This window comes from Panthera onca, chromosome B2 (genome assembly GCF_046562875.1).
Source record: "Panthera onca isolate mPanOnc1 chromosome B2, mPanOnc1 haplotype 2, whole genome shotgun sequence".
In the NCBI taxonomy this organism is placed as follows: Eukaryota; Metazoa; Chordata; class Mammalia; order Carnivora; family Felidae; genus Panthera; species Panthera onca.
This window is the reverse complement of record NC_138343.1, coordinates 25,082,001-25,104,115: the sequence shown is the minus strand read 5'-3', so window position 1 is coordinate 25,104,115 and position 22,115 is coordinate 25,082,001. Positions and strand designations below refer to the sequence as shown.

The following is a 22,115-nucleotide window of genomic DNA, read 5'->3' as shown; positions in this document are numbered from 1 at the left end:
GTACATGCGGCCTATCAGAATCAGGGCCCTGATGGCTGCTGGCTTGTTTTTTTTAAGGGATCACAGGCTAAACTAGGACAGGCTGAACTTTAAATAAGGAGTGTGGACCTGAAAGTGAAGCCTACTAGGCAGCAAGGCGGGGGTGGGGGGAGGGTGGCGGGGGTGGGGGGAGTGCAGGGGTGGGCGGTGGTGGTGGTAGAAAGAACCCAGCCCACTGTGTTTCTGAAAAGGGCAGCACAAACACTAGGTTGGCGGGCTACAGAGTGGGCTCCTGCAAGATCGGTGACCGCTAGGCGGCAATGTGCTTCTAGGTGGGGCTGGCAAGACAGTAGGGGTGGTCCCAGGGAAAGGGAAGTCACTAGTTCTCCATTCTTCCAGTGCTACCTTTCCATCTTTTCCTTCATCCACTCATTAGGAAAAAAACCAAAAAACAAAACCAAACTCTCCATCACACAAATTAACATAAATATAATCGGCTTGAACTAGAAGTCTAGCTCACAGAAAAACTGGATAGTGGACTGTCTGCCAAGGGGAAAAAAAATCTACGCCTGGCACCCCAAACACCTAAAGAGTTGCTGAATGGCTTAAGCTCGCCTAGACATCCTTGTGACAGTCTTATGACCAATAAAAACAGAAAGTAGATTCACAGCCTAGGGCTCAGGATGAGAATAGGGAAATGACTGAAAGTGAATGCAAGATTTCCTTTTAAGGTGCTGGAAATGTTTGACACTTAGAATGTGGTGATGGTTGTATAACTCTGTAAAGATACTAATATTCATTGAGTTATACACTTAAACTGAGTGAGTTTTATGGTATATAAATTACCTCTCAATAAAGCTATTAAGAAAAAAACAATACTCTGTAATGCATATCCTTGTCGATGAAAGAAATGGATGTAATTTCAAGAAAATTTGGGGGAGGGAACTCGAGGAAACAATTTCATCCATAATTTCTTAGGCTTCTAACCATCCCCATTAGTCACACTAGTTTAATGAAATGAAGCCAAGGCCATGAACTCAATGCCAATGTAAGTCAACTATCTTGTCAAGAGTTTTTAGCCATTACGTCCCTTTGACTGGTGCTGGGGTCATTAAGCCCTTGTTGCGTAAGACTCTATACGTAGTTTTATCCAAACCCAATTCATTTAAAGAAATAAATTTAGAATATGGCTTAGTTGGTCTCCTGAAATGAAGGAAAACAAAGATGAGATCTACCTTCCCCATTTTTATTTCCCTTTACTCCCCTTGTTTGTAAAGTGGGGATAACAGTCTGACTTCACAGCATCGAGATCATTAAGAGATGGCAGATACAGGCACAATGTGTAGCACAGACCAAACGGTTAAATGTTTAGCTTGTATGATTCCTCCCTACACATCTACATCCCAGTTGCCCACCAAACATGGTTTGCCCTGTTCCAATACTTTAGAAAAGATCCTGATTTTTTTTTTTAACTTGTAGAAACTATTCTAAATCTCTCCATCCCAAATGGTTGCTAAAATCATGAAGTAAAAATTATTTTTAGGAACTCTGGGGCAAACATGGTCTTTGAAAGCAGACACCCTGGTCTTGAATCCAGGCTCACCACTTAGAAACTATGTGATCTTGGGAAAGACTAAGCTTGTTCAAACGGGCCTTGAGTTTTCTTTAGGAGGGACCAGTTAATGCCGACCTAAGGGGGCTACTGTCAGGTGGGGATATGTGATTCAGTAAGCGTTCAACAACTGTTACAATCGCTGGAGTTTTAGTGTGAACTGGCTCCATCCAGAGCAGGATCCTGCTCAGAGATGTCTGACAAAACTACACTCCTAAGTCTGTAATGCAGAGGGGGCACCTAAGGGGGGGCAGAAGAGTGGCCCTCAAGGATGTCCACGTCCTACTCCTCAGAACATGTGAATATGCTACCTTTCATGGCAAAAGTGCTCTACAGATGCAAATACGATTAAAGACCCTGAGACGAGGTGGTGATTCGTTCAGGTGGATCCAGTCTAAGTACATGGAGACCCTCTTCTGGCTGTAGGGAGCCAGAGAGATATCAGCGTGAACAGGACCTGATTGCCATTGCTGGCTTTGAGGCTAGAAAAGGGGCCACAAGCCAAGAAATGTGGGCAGTTTCTGGAAGCTGGAAAAAGCACAGGAAAGGATTACTTCCTGGGGCCTCCAGAAAGAAATGCAACTCTGTTGGCACCTAGAATTTAGCCTTCCATGAACTGCAGACCTGTCAGTTCATTAATTGAAGCTACCAAGTGTGTGGTAATTCGTCACAGCAGCCATTGAGAAGTAATACAGGCTCTCAATAGGGAACAGATGCCCCACTCAAAATGAGTGAGTTGAGGAGATTTTAATAAAGGGATTATTTGCAAAAGGCTGGGCAGGCTGTAAGAGAAATTTGGGTCTGCTAGCAGAAGGGGGATAAGGGGGAAGATGGTCTGGGAACCCAGAGAGAGAGGTGCCATGTGGAGGGGCTCCTAATGGGAGGCAGCTAGCCTCTGATAGCCCTGCAGAGACCCAGCTGGGGACAAAAACATCCTGCCTCACTATCATCTCTCCTTCAGACCTCTAGCTGGTACTCTCTCCCCATGGCCAGGTTCAGCCAGGAGCTAGAGGGCAAGGGGTCCTCTGGTGCAGTCTAGAAAGGCCAGGGCCCAGGACCCAGGGCCCAGTGCCAGCTGGAGACCATGTAGAGGGCTCGTGGAGGGAAGCGTGCTCAATATCCAGCAACAGAACCAACCACGGAAGGAAGGGAGCTCATCTAGCAAGAACAGTGACTGGGCTACTCCCTTTCAAACGTCTCAACTAACACATTACAGGACAGTATATAATGTATATCCCCAAACAAGATTTGTGTGGAAAATGATACCTTTTTAAAGAAAAAGGTGTACTGGGGTGTCTGGCTGGCTCAGCCAGTAAAGCATTTGACTCTTGATCTCAGGGTTGTAAGTTCAAGTCCCACATTGGGTCTAGAGATGACTTTAAAAAAAAAAAAAGTGTATTCCTGAATTTCATTATATGCTGACTTCAGTCTTAGAAAGCTTAACCTAGGACTTGGTCAACTTCCCTATGTAGCCATGAAACGGGTGCTAGCAGCTGTGAAGTTTGAAGTTCCCTCTAAATGTGCTTATTTCCTTTCAGCAAGGCTCTAGCAGGGAGTAAAAGGCCAAAAATAAATTATAATAAATACAGGGTGGAAAACACCAAACTTTCAAGCTGGAACTGAGGCCCTCTCAAGATGTTCAAGAACCACAGCACAAAGCAGCCTGGCCTGGCTCTCCGGGCACCCCTCGCCCACTCACCCCAGACTTTGGAAAAGCAACCGCAAGAGACGTGGCTTTGCAGCATGAGGCTCTGGCTATTTGCAAAAGGAGACCTCCAAACTCCTCTGCCTTTTGTCCCCAGGCCTGGTGTGTGATCAGGGATGCCAAACAGCAGGTATGTGCCAGAGGTAAGAAATCACAAAAACAACTTCTAAACAGTTGAAGCCATTACAGACTGATCCATTAATAGAAGTCCATGTTTACTTTTCCATTATATAATTGAATAAGGACACTCAAACCTCAGCCAACTCTGCAGTTTTTACAAAGAAGTGACATGGATTATATTAGTATATCTTCCTCATCTATTTCAACGCAGATCACTGGGAAACAAAAGTCCTTGTGGTGAAAATATTGGGATTACAGTATGTTCCAAATTAGTAACCGTTTACTCTGAAAACCTGTACGCTCAAGTATTTGGTTAAAAAAACCCTACGCTCCTCCCACTTCCCCACTCCTCCCCATGACCATGTCAAAAAAAACCCTCAAGGGGGCTGTAGTATAGGTTTTCAGAGGTCACTGACAGCTTCTCTGTTACTGTTCCCAGGGAACTTGTCCTTAAGAAGCATTTACAAATGCTGATTAAGCAAATTCTGAACACACAGGAAGTCACATTACCTGAGAATGCAAGGAACTCCCAAATAGATGTTTGCTTTTGGCAAGAAATTTCCAGAACTTGGAAGTGCTTTTGGAACCCCTCTGGGCCCCACCTGCTGCTCTATTGCTCCCCTGCCCCCCTCCAGCCTCTTGCTGGATGGCCTCAACCAGCTGTGTCAGCTAACCAGGGTACAGGAACAGTGCAGAGCAAAGCCACGATGTCAGGAGTCTGCTCCATATCACTCTTAGCCCTTATTACATCACTGGGTCCAAGAAGTCCCTATTCACAAAAAGTCCCTTTAAAAACAAAACAATGTCAAGAGTGGGAGAACAGCTACCCCACACCTCTCTCCTAGAGCAGTCCCATTACTGGACAACCCTGTCACCATTGGGCAATGCTGCTCAGATGTGTGCTCGCTGCTGTCCTTGTGACCACATGGTGCCTTAAATAAAAGTGCTGTAGCATGCTTGTGAAGAGGCAGGCTCTGGAGCCACTGGGCTTTCGCTCAAATCCAGCTTGAAAAGCTGAGTAAACCTGGGGTTTTACTTAGACTTCTGTGCTAAGTAAAGCACTATAAAACAAAGATAATAAATAGTATCTACCTAACAGGGGTGCTCTGAGGATGGGATATTTTAATGCATAGAAATATTTAGCACAGTGCCTGGCAATAATAATCAGTGTTAGCTGCTAATATTGTTGCTATCATCATCATTATCATCATCATTATAATTCTCTTCACTACTCCTCTCCATCTTTCTAACCTTCTCACTTTATCATGAACCACACACTTTGCTCCAGGCACTAAGAACTCCTTACCCACCCAAGTAAAGCATATTCATTCTCACCTCTGGTCACCACCCTTCCTCCACCTGCAAATATCCATCCATTATCCAAATGCTGTCTACCTTACAAGATCCACCTTCCCCATGGACCCTGCAGAGGTGTCTCCTGGCCAAGCCAACTGTAAAGGACTGTGCCTCTCTGAAATCTGCATGGTATTTGGAAATGTCATCAGCCTACCCATTCAAATCATGTGGGTGGACTTTCTAGCTCCTCCTCTCCCCATTTTTTGATGCATCTCATACACCTCCTCAGAGCCCAGCCCACAGAGCCCTGAACCTATGCCCTCAAACTCTTCCCAACTCAACAATAAACATCAGGAGCAGATGGGGCTGCAAGTTGCATGCAGGTTTTGCTAGACTTAGCAGCTAGCAAATTGCAATGACTTTAAATTCTCACTTCAAAAGGGTCTGTTGTATGCACTGGCCAATCCTTTTGGTTCTGGATTCTCCAGGTGATGGCTTCAGCCCTCTGCACCAGCACCAACACCAGGGCAGAGAAAAAACCTAGTTACAGTAAGCTAACACTGACCATTCTTCTTTAGCCAGCAAAGGCTTGCTGTGGCTTCCAAAGGTTCGTGCACACGGCATGTTGGTACTCACCAGTCAGCAATGCATCCAGTTATTAGGTAGCCAAAGATTAATCCAACCAGTAAGGAGAACTTAGCGATATGGACCTTCCAGGCATTATCACACACAAGATCCCACTAGAGAGGGGCAAATAGAAAATAAATCAGAGAGAAACATACACAGATGCCAGTTGTAGTTAATCATAAGGGCAATATAACAACTACAGTAAGGATCATGACACCATTTGGAGCACCAAGTCACACATCCCATGAAGAGTCCCTTCCATGTGTTTGAAAATCCAACAATGAGAAATAGAATTTGCCCACAAAAGGCAGTGTAATGTTTTAGTCCAGGACAGACCATAAAAGTCTGCAGGGAGCACCCCATGAAATGTGGGGGCACATGCTCTTCTGTGCCAGCTACTTGGGGACATAACCTGAGGGAGAGGAAGCAGCTAGGAGGCTGGGCACCAACACCCCTTCTCACCCACAGAGCTGTCACATGCGCAGGGAGGGAAGGCCCTGTCAACTTTTTGCAAGAGGTATCACAACATGAGAAAATTAAAGGCAACTTCTGTGTTTCCATCCTCCCAAACCTCCCCTGTGCTTTATAAGCAGTCTTAAAAATATTTAATATTTAATGTTGAAATATCAACTAACAAAACATTCTCACTTTTTCCCTTGTAAGTGTCCCTTATGCTTTCCCTTATTCCATTCTAAGGCTATCTGCTTAGAGAAGAGAGAGAAAGCCAATCAATTGGTAAATACAGCATTTAGACGCTTTTTATAATTCCATTTTATTATTTAATAAAAAATAAAACAAGCCTCCAAAGTTTTTGTTGTCCTTTTGCAAAATCAGAAGAGAAAACCATGTTTGTTCCCTGGAGGTGATGTGTGTCCAAGTGGAAGACATGTGAGGAGGACACAGCGTTCAAATCCACAAATATCTGGGCCCCAGGAGCAAACCAGCAGGATCTCCGCTGGTGACGCTATGAAGGCTGTGGCCCCCACCCCACATCACCCCATTGATGTCCTCCTTCTGGCACAAAGAAGTGGCTAAAGAACATCAGGTCAGTGGAGATGGAGAGATGCACAACAAGGCAGGGGAGCTGGACATGTCAGAAGTTCTGGAAGCAGAAATGGGAATTTGTTGGGGTGAAACCTGATCTTAGCTGTGTCTTACTCAGTACCTCCCACTGCCCCCTTTTCTGTCCATCTTGAGACCCAGATGGCAAGCTCTGGTCCTGCCCCCCCGTTTCCAAACTTCTGGAAAGCCTGAGGGAGCCTCCCTAGGAACTCTTAGGTGTGGGTCTCAACTTCAACAGACTTTGGGAAAAGCCAAGCTTCTGCACCTGCCATTGCAGAGTAGAGCACTGGGCCTAGACAAAGCAGGAAGGCAGCCACCTGTCACACTGTTCCATGACTCCTTGGGACACACATTTGTTCCCTGATGCCCCCAAGGCATGTTCGACTTTCCAGAGACCTTGGAGAGAATAAATTTCTCTTCTACCCCATCTGTTTGCAGAGTGATGTCCAATGCCAGGCTCAGGAAGAAAGGGAATGCAAGCACAGACCACACAGGCCTTGTCAACAAAGGATGGTTTGTGCTTGGTTCTTGTCGGGATTTATTCAGGTGTTTGGGAGCGGGGCACTGCTGCTTGCACAGAATCTCATCATTAAGAATTGAGATACATTAGGGAGTGAATTTCCTCCTGTGTCTACTCCAGTGGTCTTCAAACTGTGCTCCAGCAACCAGCAACCTCAGCATCACCTGGGAACATGTTGGAAATACAAATTCTTGGGCCCCACCCCAGACCCATTGAATGAGAACTCCTGGAGTGAATCACAGGAATGTAGTTTACAAGCCTTCCAGGCAATTCTGATTCCTGCTTAAGTCTGAGAACCAATGGCCAGCCCTGTCCTGCCATTTCCCTGTCATTTTGAGGTTGGTGAATGAGCTTCGAAGTCCAAGGCTGGGGTTTAATCAACTCACCAAAGGCAGGATGCAGCCAAAAACTGCACATACGACAGTATTGTCTATTATCTTGTACTGCAAATGAAGGAATGTAAAATTAGATTTAAGTGGGCTTTTTGGAGGCAAATCTGGAAAACCAATATTCATGTATATATTGTTTCCAGGAATAAATATATTTAAAAAAATTTTTTTAACGTTTTATTATTTATTTTTGAGAGAGAAAAAGAGTGCACAAGCAGGGGAGGGGCAGAGAGAGAGGGAGACACAGAATTTGGAGCAGGCTCCAGGCTCTGAGCTGTCAGGGCAGAGCTGGACATGGGGCTTGAACTTACGAACTGTGAGATCATGACCTGAGCAAAGTCGGACATTTAACTGACTGAGCCACCCAGGTACCCCTGGAGTAAATATATATTTTAATAATAAACACCTTTCAAGGTGCAACCCATCTTCAGAAATACAGGTTCTGCTTTATAATGTGAGTTACGGCATCATAACTGTGTGTGTATATTTGGTTTCTCCGGCTAGGTTTATATATTCTGAAACCATTTCTGAATTGTTTTCTCTCCTCTCTGCCCAGCACAGATCCTGCCCACAGAGCAATTGATTCCAAGACTAAGAGCTACGTCTATAACCACACCTGGCCAATCTGAAGAGGAGGTGCCTACAACACCTGTAATCATTAATGTCCCAATCACGTCAGATTGTCCTGCACCTCAGCATGGCACATTCTTGGCAGGAGTGCCTCCTGGTCCCAGGCTGCTGTTGAGGAGGAGGGCACCAGCTGCTGGCTCTGGGGCAAAGAATCACTGGCTTATGTCTCCACACAAACTTCCCATTGATGAGTTTATTTGAGGTTAAGTGACGCAAAAGAGTACATTATGCTTATATTAGATGGCCAGGAGACAAAAGAGATTTTAATGAAAACATTCAGGGAGACGGGGGTAATGCCAATACTGTTGTGAGCTCAGCCACCTGAGCAATAATGGTACCCAGCTGAGGGCAGCCACAACCCCACTTAGTTGCTACCTAATAAGACTTTCCATGGTTACCTAACACAACTTGTATCAATTAACAATGCTGGAATGAAAGAAAACACAGTTGAGAGAGACAGAACTGCTCCCATGGCCAGTAAGGAAAGAAAGCCTGCCTAGAAGTGTCGGCCAGCATGGTTGTTCTCAGCTTGGGGTAGGGGGTCAGGGAACCCAGCGGGTGCCCTGACCCCCTCCAATTAGGCACAAGACTAGACAACTTCTCTGAGACAATAAGCAAACTGCCTCCAGACTCCCCAAGATAAGGTGTCTCATTCCTGGGGATCTGTCTGTAACACCACCCCTGGGGCACATTCCAGAAGCTGGGTAGGGTGGGGCTGAGGGAATCCATGGAGATGGCATCCCTTCCTTTGACTTCTACTTCTAGGATGGACAAAAGTAACTGGAAGACAAAATGTGTTCAGATACAGTAATATCTCCAAAAGAATTTCAGAAGCACGAGGAAGCTTTGAGATCACCTTTCTCTTGAAATATGTTCACACCAACTCTTGATAAAATAGAGCAATTAGTCATTTCGCTAAGCAAGGACTAAGAGACTTTTAAAAATCTAAAATGTATGTAGTATCTGGGTGGCTCAGTCGGTTGAGTGTCTGGCTCTTGGTTTTCAGCTCAGGTCATGATCTCATGGTTCCATGAGTTCGAGCCCTGCGTCGGGCTCTGCGCTGATGCTACAGGGAGCCTGCTTGGGATTCTCTCTCTCTCTCTCTCTCTCTCTCTCTCTCTCTGTCTCTCAAAATAAACAAATAGACTTTTAAAAAGAATCTAAAATGTACTTTGTCCCTGACATTAGTCTCTACACCCTTTGCCTGCCACCAAAACAATCACAGAATCCAGAGGATTCTCCCTTTCAAACATATCCTGCCCCCATCCCCCACACTCCGTCTTCACTATGGGCAACCTGACCGACCTGGACTTGGTAGGGATGCACTCATCATTCTGGTGTGTGTTCTGCAATGTGAGCTGGGAGGCTAAAAACAAACCACTTCCGGACTCCCTTCCAGCTAAGGTTTCGGCGGTGATTTAGGTTCTGTCAATCAGCTGCACACCCTAAAATAACTTCCAGTACACAACCCAGACCTAATTTGGGGGATCACTTGCATTAGGAAGAGTGTGCAGTGGGGGTAAGTGGGCCATCCATTCTGCTGTTCAGATCTAGCAGTGCTCCATCTGGAGGTGGCTCAGGTGTAATCGTGAGCCAGCAGTTGGACAGTGACCTCCTGATTCTTTAGCCTCCTCACTGGGCGGGCCAGTTCTAGGGAGTTGTTCTAGGAAACCTTCTGGAGGCCCAGCCTACAGCTGCTCCTGCAATTTAGTGAGCACTGTTTCCCTGTATTTGATCCCTACTCCCTAACACCTAGAGTAGTTTCTGTTATCTGCAAATTGAACCAAAGAGCCTGATTAAACTTCCTTGGGACGAGTTGGCAGGGTGAGGACAGGATGTGGGCCATGTCACCATCCTCCCTTCCTGAACTAATACAAGCGTCTCCATGCATTAACTCTGGCCTCCCTCAAATCCATTCCCTACAGAACAATGAAAACAATCCTCTAATTAAGCATGTTAACACTTCATCAGCAGGTTTAACACGACCATAAAAGCGTTAAAGTCATGGCCCCGTTTCGTAATCTTAGGCTTGCTTTCTTTGCCATTGTTCCCAAACCAGGGACATTCTATGGAGATGCCTCATGATGCTTGCCAGCCATGACTAAATGGTGAGACAGCTGACCCTAAAAAGTGTTCTCAATTTTAGCTGCACATGTTCTGTTTAAAAAAAAAAAAAAAAAAAAGGCAGAGGTTGTGGAAAATCTGGCAGACTGTTTTTCTATCTATATATTTTAAGGATAAGCTCAAAGAAAAGAAATAAAATTTGCATTATTTTCAAAGGAATCATCTAATTGCTTGACTTGCCAGAGTAGAAAAATATTCATCAAGGAAACTAATGAAATTTCTAAAGAAGATGCAAAATCAATGGGAGGTAAGAAAAGCAATCTTATTTTCGGTAATAATAAATCCTATGATAAAGTAAATGTAAAACAAGAACATGAAAATATTGGAAGAAAACAGATTACTTCTTCAATTTTGAAATGGAGATGAAATCTCTAAAAATTAAGGGAGAAAAAAAAAAGTACCTAAGGAAAGAACTGACAGATTTTATAACACTTTAACCCTTACTACTTAATTACTATTCATTTATTTACTATGATTTAAATTATGTAAATTATTGCTTATTTATTATTTGAAACTTCCATGGGTTAAAAATACCATAAACGAAATTATAAAGATCTAAATTTGTCAAATATATTAGGGGATCAGAGTATGCCGTTCCAAAATATGCCATGTTGGCATAAAGATTATTTTGAGCTGAAGGCAAATGAGAGTCAACATATACAAAAAGAAGCCTTCTCACAGCTTCTTTTATCTGATTAAAAGCAGAAACTTCTGAGAAATGAGGACTGCTATAAATCCCCTCTCCTGGGAAGTTTTATGGCCATGAACAAGACAGAAAGTCTGCACAGAAATGGGTCTGCAAACAAAACTCACTACAGGGAACCTTATCTTCCATGAGTTTCCCCACATTATTTATCTTCCCAGATTTGCCTCCCTTGACAGCCAAACCCCCTTTTCCTTTGTCTTGTCACTTCTCTAAAAATTTACTGTACTTTGTTCAGAATTTGTATAAGCTCAGATTCTAACACCCCTTTGAGTTACTATCACTGAGTTTCTCCTGTGTGTTTTCACACTGCATATGTTCATAAACTCTGTTTTTCTCTTGTTCATCAACCTTTTGCCAGTCTAATTTCCAGGGCCCCAGACACAGAACCTAGGAGGGTAGAGGGAAAAGTGTATTTTACAATATCCAAAGAGTTAATATCCTTAATATTTAATAAGCATTTACATAACAATATAGACTAATACTCCAACTAGAAATGGGTCAAGCACTCAATCTCAAAAAACATTTGAGAAATACTCAATTCCTTTAATGAAAATCAAAGCACAACACTTTGATTAAAAAAAAAAAAATTTTTTTTTTTAATTTCTTAAAGATGCAGGAGAAACACCAAGGTGCAAATCTGTGCTAGGAATGTAAACTAGACCCTGTTTCCAGAAGGCAGTTTAACAATACACATCACGTTACTTTAAACAGTGTGCACTCTACCCCAGTAATTCCCTTTCTTGGAACTTTTTCCCAAGGAAATTATCAGAGATACCCACAGAGGTCTCAGTGCAATGATGTTCACTGATTGTTAACCTATAAAAATAAAAAATGGGAACTTGACTAAATGTTCAATACTATACAGTCATTAAAATTTTGCTTCTGATATATACAATGAAATATTACTCAGCCATAAAAAAAGAATGAGATCTTGCCATTTGTGATGACATAGATGGACACAGAGGGCCCCATACTAACTGAAATAAGTCAGACAAATACCATATAATTGCACTTACATGTGGAATCTAAAAAATGAAATAAGTGAACAAACAAAAACAAAAACAGACTCATAAATACGGAGAAAACACTGGTGGTTGCCAGAGGGGATGGGGTAGGGGATGGGTGAAATAAGTAAAGGGGATTAAGAGGTACAAACTTCCAGGTAGAAAGTTTCACCTGGATGAAATGTACAGCATAAGGAATACAGCCAATAAATATTATAATAATGTTGTATGATGACAGATGGTAACATACTTACAGTGATGAGTACTGCATAATGTAGAGACTTGTTGAGTCACTATGTTGGACTCCTGAAACTAATGTAACACCATGTGTCAGTTAAAACAAAATCTGCCTTGGGGCACCTGGGTGGCTCAGTCAGTTAAGCTTCTGACTCTTGATTTCAGCTCAGGTCATGATCTCATGATGAGATCAAGCCCTGCGATGGGCTCTGTACTGACAGCGCAGCCTGCTTGGGATTGTCTCTCTCCCTCTCTGCCTCTCTCCAACTCATGTGTGCATGCGCTCTCGCTCTCTCTCTCAAAATAAATAAAATTCAAAACACCCATTAAAACAAAATTTGCCTTTGAAAACTAATGATTGAGAAAAATGCTCATGATGTAATGGTATGAAAAAAACTCAGAATAAAAAAGAACCCAGTGAATGGAAGAGATATTTAAGTATGTAGGGAAAATTATTAGAAGGTATTCCAAACTATTAAAGTGATTATCTCTGGAGGGCTGAATTAAGACTGAGCTTTATTTTTGATTTTATTCTTTCCTTGACTTTCTCAAACTTTCTACAATGAATCTATGAACCTTATAATGACAGAAAAAATACAGCAAATATAATGTAAACTCCCACAATGGTAGGCAGAAATGGTGGTGGTGAGGGTAAGACAAAAATCATTAAAAATTAAAAATAACACCCAAAAACCTTGCCACCTTTTCAGGGATGTGCATTTTATTTTATTTTATTTTTATTTTTTTTTTTTTTTAATTTTTTTTTCAACGTTTTTTATTTATTTTTGGGACAGAGAGAGACAGAGCATGAACGGGGGAGGGGCAGAGAGAGAGGGAGACACAGAATCGGAAACAGGCTCCAGGCTCCGAGCCATCAGCCCAGAGCCTGACGCGGGGCTCGAACCCACGGACCGCGAGATCGTGACCTGGCTGAAGTCGGACGCTTAACCGACTGCGCCACCCAGGCGCCCCAGGGATGTGCATTTTAACACAATCTAAAAACTCAAGCCTAGAGGAAGCTGGTGTGGAAACTGACTTAAAACCAGATCTTCAGGGCCTAAAGATTGCTTATGTTAATGCTCACTGACTAAAGCAAAGGCATATTTCTTACAAATGGGAAAAAGAAAATTTTCTCCAAGCTCATCTCTTGTAGTGATGAGCTCGCTCCATTAGAAGCCACATGCTTTCACCCATCACTCTGCAAGTCCTCTGTTCTAAAGCTGAGGACAGTCTGTTGAGATAAAAGGAAACATTTCTGTTCAGCACTACAAAGGGGATAATGCCACTTAAAATTTCAAAAGCTTAAATAAAATAAAACTCCTAACTGAGCTGTAGGAATTTAGAGAGATATAAGGTCAGCATTCTTCTGCCACCGTTTTTCTCCCTAAAGTAGCATTCCAGCAGCTTCTCATGAACCACTGGTTTATAGACCACGGATTTGCCATTTCCACATTTCTTAATTGGAGACCATAGAAATGGGCAAGTGTGCACACACCCGTCTACCTGCAAGATCAGTCATGGACGCACACACTCTACGTGAGCAATCTGACGAAGCACATTAGCTACAATCAGCTCCTCGACATTTAGGCAGCCTCTTCTACCCTGTGTTTTTAAATAATTTTTTAGTCTAGCAGTACATGGATTTTTTTTTTCCCTAAAAGACTTCATCAAAATTCAAAATATACTGCATGTCCTGAAAACCCCAAATTGCTCTCTGCTTTTTGCCTCTAAGCTCACCCTCCAATTCTAGGAGACTCACTGCCAACAGTAGCCAACACAACTGACAATTAAAGTTGGCATCCTTGCAAGCTTCCTTATATGACATAATAAACACCCTTGCCAGGTGCTCTGGGTTTTTTTTTTTTTTTTTTTTTTTTAGTTTTGTTTCTGTGTCTTTCATTAATTGCTACTGAAATTGCTCTTTAACTTTCTTTTTTTTTTTTTTTCTTAACTTAGTGCCAAAAAACCAAGGCATGTTGAAGGAAACAGTTGCACAAAAATCTATTGCAAGCCCGTTCATGCTAGATATAAGACACACTTCGACTAGAAATCCTTCATTCCCAGTCATTTGCAGGACACCCAATCCAGAACCAAGGCATTAAAGTTTATTATGTTTCTTAAACTTCACACAGCCCCATTTCTGATTAATGTAGTAATTTTGGATTCATTCTAACCCTCATGCAGGGATCTCTATCTCGTTTCTTCATTTCTTTTTCCAATGACAACTCTTACTGCCTGCCACTTCCTGCTGTCACGTTCCCAGGAAGAGAAATGAAAACTGCAATGCTTTAGTTATTGATATTGGGGGCTTCCCTGGTTCTTCCTGAATTTGACCATTTTTTAAAGTGCTAGAAATACAAAACTGTGATCGAAGAGAATTTTAAAAGTAAACAGAAAAATAACCACCAATGTAGGATCATCTATGGGAGACACTGATTTTCCTTTACTTTTTCTTAAAGGAAATAAAGACATGTATTGTTCTCAGCAGAGGTTTACATTACTGAATATTCTTATTCATTTGGTTTAATGCCCCCTTTGGCATTTGGGGAAACTGTATCTATATCCCACAAGGCAATGAGATTATAAATAAGTAATGCCCTTCTACCAACCAAAACCTTGGAGAGTCTTTCCAAATTCCAAAATGCATATTTTACTAATGGCCCTCACCAGCTACCCTTATAAAGGGAAATTAAGAGTAAGCCCTATAAATTAAAGAGGCCTATTGCAAAGCCAGAAAGAAAGAAAGAAAAACCTCCACAGTCCTAGGCATTAAACAGGAGGAACTATTAATGCCCTGAGTGAAATCAACACACAGGCTCCTTAGCACACTAATTCATATTTAAGTAACTGGAAGACTTTTAACTTGAAAAATTAAAAAGTTGCTTCATATGTTACTAGAGGATATCTTTTAGTATGACACAATGCCTGAGCAAAACTGGACTGTAACATTAACATTTAAAATAGCTCCACTAATTCTGGAAGGAGCCAAGTATGGGAAACTTTTGACAGTTGGATCAGGGAACCTTTGGAATGAGAAGAATTTGATGAGCCAGGTGATCAATCATAGAAGAATTCAGAGGCAGAAGGAAAATCATCTTTCGTTTGCTGAAAACAAATGCCTCAATCCCATCCTACTGCCTGACTTAACACAGCCCTGTTAAGTTCTCTGTATGACCTGAGCTGCCCCTCCCCTCCAATTCACATGCCCGCCCCACCTGCCTGCCAACCCCTGGCATGATCCAGCCATACCAAAGCACCCGCCAGGTCCCCAAAAGCCTCGTGGTCCTCGCCTGCATTGCTCTTCTGCACCTGCCTCACAATATCCACATACACCCCAATTTTTTGGGCTCAATGCCCATCTGAAGGACAAAACTCATTTCAGCCAATGATATACAATGACATTGTATATCACCAGTGCATTGTAGTGTGCTGACTTTCTGTACTGCTTGCATTGTTTTCTTTCAATGAGCATGCATTATCTTTGTAAGCACGCAATTAAATGAACAGGGAGAGGGGTACAAAATTACAAAGATTCAAATGAACACATTTCCATAGATCTATCAAGTTCAATAAACTCAATTGAGGGTGTCTCTTGTTCCTGTACTGGATCAGAGACCCCTTCTCCTATTCTGTGATATTCTGTATCACGACAAACATGCAGACTATGTAACATGCATATTGTAATCACCTATTGTTTACAAGTTTTTCTTTACTAGCTCAGGGATCAGCAAACTACAGCCTGCAGGCCAAGTACGGCCCTGCCACTTGACTTGTAAATAAAATTTTATTGGAACACAGCCACACTCATTCATTTACATATTGTCTCTGACTGCTTAGGCGTTTCCACTGCTTATGCAGGGTTAGGTAGTTACAATAGAGACCATAAGGCCTGCAAAGCTGAAAATATTTATTATTCGGCCCTTCACAGTTAAAACTTGCCAACCCCAGAAGTAAACTGTGAGTCCCTGCAAGAAAGAGACCATGTCTTATTTCTATAACCCTAATCTCTAAGCTAATGTCTGGAAGGGGGGATATGCAAAGCTGCATCCTCACCCAGGAGCTCCCACTCCCAGAATTTCTTTGTATTTGCTTGTGTTCACTGAACCATGCATCTTCTACTCTTCCCCCCACCGTGACTGTAGTTCTTCAAATATAATTTAATTTAAATAATTAATACATAATTATTATACAAAATTTATATAGGCAATATAGTTTTAAATGTTTCCGCTTACCTTTCCACTATTAGCAACTTACCTCCAGGGAAAGATAATTCTAGTTTTATTACAAAAACCAAGAGAATATTCAATATATGAGAAATTTTTCTTAAAACAATAAAGAACTCGGGGCGCCTGGGTGGCGCAGTCGGTTAAGCGTCCGACTTCAGCCAGGTCACGATCTCGCGGTCCGTGAGTTCGAGCCCCGCGTCAGGCTCTGGGCTGATGGCTCGGAGCCTGGAGCCTGTTTCCGACTCTGTGTCTCCCTCTCTCTCTGTCCCTCCCCCGTTCATGCTATGTCTCTCTCTGTCCCAAAAAAAAAAAAAAAAAAAAAACCAATAAAGAACTCTCTAATAGAATAAATATCTATTTTAAATTAGGCATTGTTTTAAGAAGAAAGGAACTAACATTTGTTAACTACCATAGTCTAGCACTCTGCAAGCCGCTGTGACCAGCCTTTCTCATTCGGATATCACAACGATCCTACAACACAGGTATCATTATCAGTGTGCCCATTTTACAGATGAAGAAACCAAGGCTAAGAGACGTGAAGCAACTAGTCTGAGGTCAAATGGATCTTTAAGAGAAGATAAGAAATCCATGTCTGATGAAAACTACTATCCTTTCCCCCAATAAACTCAAAGAAATAGCTCTAGTTCATGCAAATAAAAACAACTCCCTGGTTTGTATTACACAGGTTATAAAATTTTTTTTAATGTTTATTTATTTTTGAGAGAGAGAGAGAGAGAGAGACAGAGTGTGAGTGGGGGAGGGTCAGAGAGAGAGGGAGACACAGAATCTGAAGCGGCCTCCAGGCTCTGAGCTGTCAGCACAGAGCCTGATGCAGGGCTCAAACTCACAAACGGTGAGATCAGACCTGAGCCAAACGCTTAATCGACTGAGCCACTCAGGAGCCCCAATTGTCATAGGTTATACAGCTTTGGTGTTGCTGGGTATGCAACACTTCGTGGACACAGAAGCAAAGCATTATAGTGGAAGTAGGACAGGCTTTGGTGTTATTTCGTTGTTACAGTGACGGAACCAAAGTAACTTAGAAAGTGCCTGTGAATAGCAGGTGTTTCATAAATGGTAACTGTTAAAAATAAGAATATCACAGTATCTTTAGTATTCATAGAAAAATTTTAGCACCAAAGTGCTGGGAAAAGTCAAGGTCAGCATTTTAATGGAGACCAAATTTTGGGCTTCCTGTCGAATGGCTATCTTTTTTATAATATAGTATGAACCAGAGTAGTTGAGAAGCTATCCCAGCTTTTCTTCTGTTTCATCTCTGCTCTATGCATCTTGAAAGGGCGTGAATATTAGGTGAAAAGGTCTCTTCGAACAAGGATGTTTTTGCTTTGTCTGACTCGGACTGGAAAGCAGTACCACCTTTTCCACGAAGACAGCCAACACGGACCTGCTGAGGACAACGTGCACAGAGCCCACAGGCTGCACCTGGCCTGTGCCCTGGCCCACGTTACTGCACACAACAAATGGTCTAACTAGAGGACAGCACAAGTCGTTGAATTTTTACCATTTTTGTCTTCATTGCACTTGGGCTGAGCTGTTTGTCATCACCCCCGAGGAGGAGCATCATAGGAGGAACAAGAACACTGGAAGAATGAAACCTAACCCAACATGAGGGCTGAGCCCAGGGTCCAGATGTGACTGTTGGGAGGTGGTGTCATGTCTGGGAGGCACAGATTCTGCATCAGATGCACCTGAGTTTTGATTCTCTTGTTGCCCCAGATAGTCGTGTGACCATGGGAAGTAATTTCACCTCTAGTGGCTTGAGTTTCAACATCTATGATAGGGCAGTCACAAAACCTACACTGTAGGTTTGTTCTGAGTCAATAACATAAAGAATGTGCCTCGCGTAGTCACTGGTACAAGGTGAGGATCACTCATTAATTCTGTCATTTAAGCAGCTCCTTGGGGGCTGATGTCTGTTGATAAGTAACACCTGAATGTGAGAATAATTAAGCTATTTTCAAAAAGGGTTTTGATATTTCGAGTCTGTGTTACTCACATAGGCTTACCCCTAATGGATCCAAATGAAGGGGTATCTTACTGGCTGTATATACTAGCTAGTTGCCAGAACAGAAGGTGGGAGAGGCCAGTAAAGAAGCTGCCCCCCGAGGGGAGAGCTGTGTTCACGGCTGGGGAGGGACCATCAGGAGAAGGGGCACAGCTCTGCACAGGGTTTCTACCTGCTCTCCAAGTCCCCGCCAGATCTCAGGATGCAATGCCCTTCACTTTGACCTCATCAGCAGCAACAGCTCCATTTCCCAGCCTCCACAGTCATTCAGTAAAAATACTATTTCTCTGATCAAAAAGAGAAAAAGCAGCAGACAACACTATTCTACCCAAAGCCACGTTTATATTTTTTCCCCCCTGAACTATTAATCTTCTACAAACACTGTGCCGAGCTGGCAACGTGACAGCAAAATGTGACTATGCACTTTGTCTCCTCAGATGCCCGGGGCTGGGCGGGGAGGGTGTTAACATGCAGACACAGCCCATGGGCACGGGGAGCAGTAGGGGGGCTGCCCTGCCCCAGGAAAGGGCCCTTTACCTTCCACTTTGGATGCCTCTGACACCCTGGGCACAAGTTCACTGGCAGACAGTTCTCTAAGATTCTGCCTCAAATAAAACTCAAAAGCATCCTGAAGTCAAAGCCAGAATCATCTCACTGGGGGCCCTGCTTCCTACCATGAATCCATTCTCCTGAGGACAGATCCCAGGAGCCCACATGGGCCTAGCCAGATGTATGGGAGAAGGAAATGGAGAATGTGCTAGGTGTTCTGAATCTCACCAAGAGGAGAAAGTTACAAGGGACCCTTTCAAGCCAACATAGCTGCAAAGTTATAAGACCATGGCTTCCAGGTGGTTTCCCAGTGGCCCTCCAATGTGGCTTTTCTGGATGTCCTCAGCCCACCCAATGCTGCAGGTGGTCAGAATTATATCGTATTTAATGCTGATGACAGGCCTGGAGGGGCTAGCTCCAGAGAGGACATCCTTCTGCTGCTAATGGACTAGAATTAAGTTACAGGACCCAGGAACTTGTCTCGAGGAGCCCCTTCCAGTGAACACAATAAACAGCTGTTCTGATCTCAGTGAGCCTCAGAAAACCATGGGGTTTCTGCTATAGTGCTAACTGCAATCATTATCTGGATGAACTTGGCCTGGCTTAGCTAAGCCAGGGCATCTGAATTCCATCCCAGCCCTAAGGCGTGCTCTGAAAAGGTTCAATTCATACAATCCAAATTCATATTCTCCATTAACCACAGGGGCGCCTAGGTGGCTCAGGCAGTTAAGCGGCTGGCTTCAGCTCAGGTCATGATCTCACAGTTGGTGAGTTCAAGCCCCACATCGGGCTCTGTGCTGTCAGCTTGGGGATCTGCCCCACCCCCACTTGCATCTCAAAAATAAACATTAAGAAAAAAAAAACTATTCTCCATTAACCACTGATTCAACAGAGCAGCTTTTACAAAGCTTGTCCACACATTAGGTCCTCCTCACTCCTCCTCTCTCTAAGGCAGACAGGAAGCAAACGATGAGATAAAGTGAATGGTCCATAAACGAAACCCTGCCCCTGGACTGTGCTCCCATGTGTGGCTGCATCTTTAAAACCCATTCACCTCTGAGTCAGCATTTAAAGCATTTTCTCAAGGCAGCATGGCTGAAAAAGCACCAGGAAATGTTCATTTCAAAAAGGAGATGGACGGTCACATAATTTGTGGTGACATCCAGTTAAACGAAGTGCAGCTGGGGTCTCATTTGCCGGGTCTGTCAGAGCCTTGACTATGTTCACATGCATCATGAATCCTGAAGGGTGGGATCTACACATGGCATTTCCCAAACTTATTTGACCTTGGAAACCCTCTCCCCCTTCAAAGGGTGTGTTTTTGGACTGCAGCATTCGAGAGATGTTGGCCATGTGTTTTCTGTTTGCCCTTCATGACATACTACTCTCTGATCACAATGTGAATTACAACATGACAATTCTTGGATTTTAAGGCTGGAGTGAAGGAGTCCCGTCAACTCCAGCAAGCCACGTGTGGGGAGGCGGGGCGCTAATCACATGACTCGAGGGCCACTGAAAGCAAGCATAGGGATTTGTTTTCCCTCCTTTTGGTCAGAGAAAATAAAAATGATAACTATTTTCCTCTGTTTTTGCAAGAGATCATAAAAGATCACCGATAACAGATGGACAAACATGAAATACTCTTAGGAAATGATATGCAAAAGGTCAACCACCACAAGAGACAATCAGCTGTGTAAAATCCAGCCTCCTCCAAAAGCAACGTAACTGCCCTTGTGCATCCCTGCTTCCCTTGAAGGAGGACACCCCCTCACCAGCCCACAACCGGTTGCATGTACTCTGTAGGAAATTGCACACACTCTCTCATTCTTTTAAAAGTCGTCTACACCAAAGAAGTGAGATGGGGACGGAGCTTCAGTTGGGCAAGATGAAGTTCTGGAGAAGCATGGCGATGATGGATGTACAACAGTGTGAGCATTACTGCCGCTGAACTCTACACTTAAAAATGGCTAAGATGGTGAATTTTATGTGTATTTTACCACCATTAAGAAAACAATTTTTGTTGGTGTATTTTCAAGTCTTAGCTTCAACTGTTCACTGTATTCCAGTGCTGCTAATGACAAACTCAAGATGTGGGACGGGGATGTGGGCTCACCAGTGTTCCATGTAACTCACGCACAGACAGCATTATCGCTTTGAAGAGAGCCCCAAATTAAGATCTTAGCAGAGTATAGTGGTGTAACCACTTCCTTCCTGTGTATCATCAGTCCTGTGGATTCTAACACCAAGGAAAATCTGCAAGGTCCGGACCCCTCTGCATGGCACCCTCTTGCCACTGGAGTGACTATATCTTGCAGGGAGATAACTTTTCCCCTCAAACTTGCCCATGGATGAACGGTGGAAAGGAAAATCCCCCACAATAAAGGAAGAGTGACAGCACCTTCCTGTGTCACATTGTCACCTGTGCCCCTCAACCTTCCCCATCAACCTCACACAATGTTCCAGGCAGATTACCCCAAGCTCTTAGGGCCGGCCCTCAACATAAGCAGTTTTACTTTTTCCTTCAGGCCCACCAGGAGCTCATCTGCGTGTTGCAGAGTACGGCACAGCTTCAGTGTTTAATGACCATGTACTGCTCACCTACAGGGCGCCACACCCCAGGGGAATAACACTGTCCTGGCTCTGAAGAGTTGCAAGTCTAAGAATGGAAAATGGCCACGAATAAGAATGACAACTCTGAGAAATGAAGGGCCTTATGGTGGATGTGTATTAGGTGCCCGAGCAGTGCATCAGGGGGGTCTAAGTTTCCATTTCTCATCATGACTTCTTTGTGGGAACCTTCCAAGCCTTGGGCATGTATGGGGCTATGGGTGAGCAGAAAGCTGCACTAGAAGACGGCAGAAGCATGGGGAAGGAAGGAGACCCACACCTGGGCCTGACATGGGGCAGGAAGGAGACCCACGCCTGGGCCCGACACGGAGTTAGAACGAGGGTGGGGACAAGCAAGGGGGCGAATCCTGTGGGGGGGCCTCCCACACCATGTTACAGAGCTGAAATTGATCCAAAACAAATTTTAAATGGAATTAAAATGTTAACTGAAAGCAAACTTTCTTTTAGCTTTTGCTTGATGCTGCTGTTGTTACACATATCCTGATCAAAGATCTCAGCCTTTTTCAGAGGAAGACAACCAAATCCCTGCCCCTGGCTCTTCATGGGACAGGGTGGGAGGGAGGGTGGTAAAGACTGTCAAAACAGCCTGCCCATGGGTGGGCATGAGGGTTGCAGGTTGTTGGTTAGTCATTGATTAACAGGTTTAAAGATGTGGATGAGCCCAGAAAGGAAGAG

The 22,115-nt window shown here is 43.5% G+C and overlaps 1 protein-coding gene across 3 annotated transcripts in view; it reads right to left on the bottom strand.

The window, feature by feature from the left end:
- The window catches only part of SLC22A23 (solute carrier family 22 member 23), a 182,879-nt gene that overhangs the window by 136,180 nt on the left and 24,584 nt on the right, over nt 1-22,115 (bottom strand). For all 3 annotated transcript variants that reach the window (XM_060614930.3, XM_060614927.3, XM_060614928.3), the window contains exon 2: nt 5,349-5,452. In XM_060614930.3, coding sequence (XP_060470913.3) covers nt 5,349-5,452 — 104 coding nt within the window. The remainder of the gene's footprint in view (nt 1-5,348; nt 5,453-22,115) is intronic.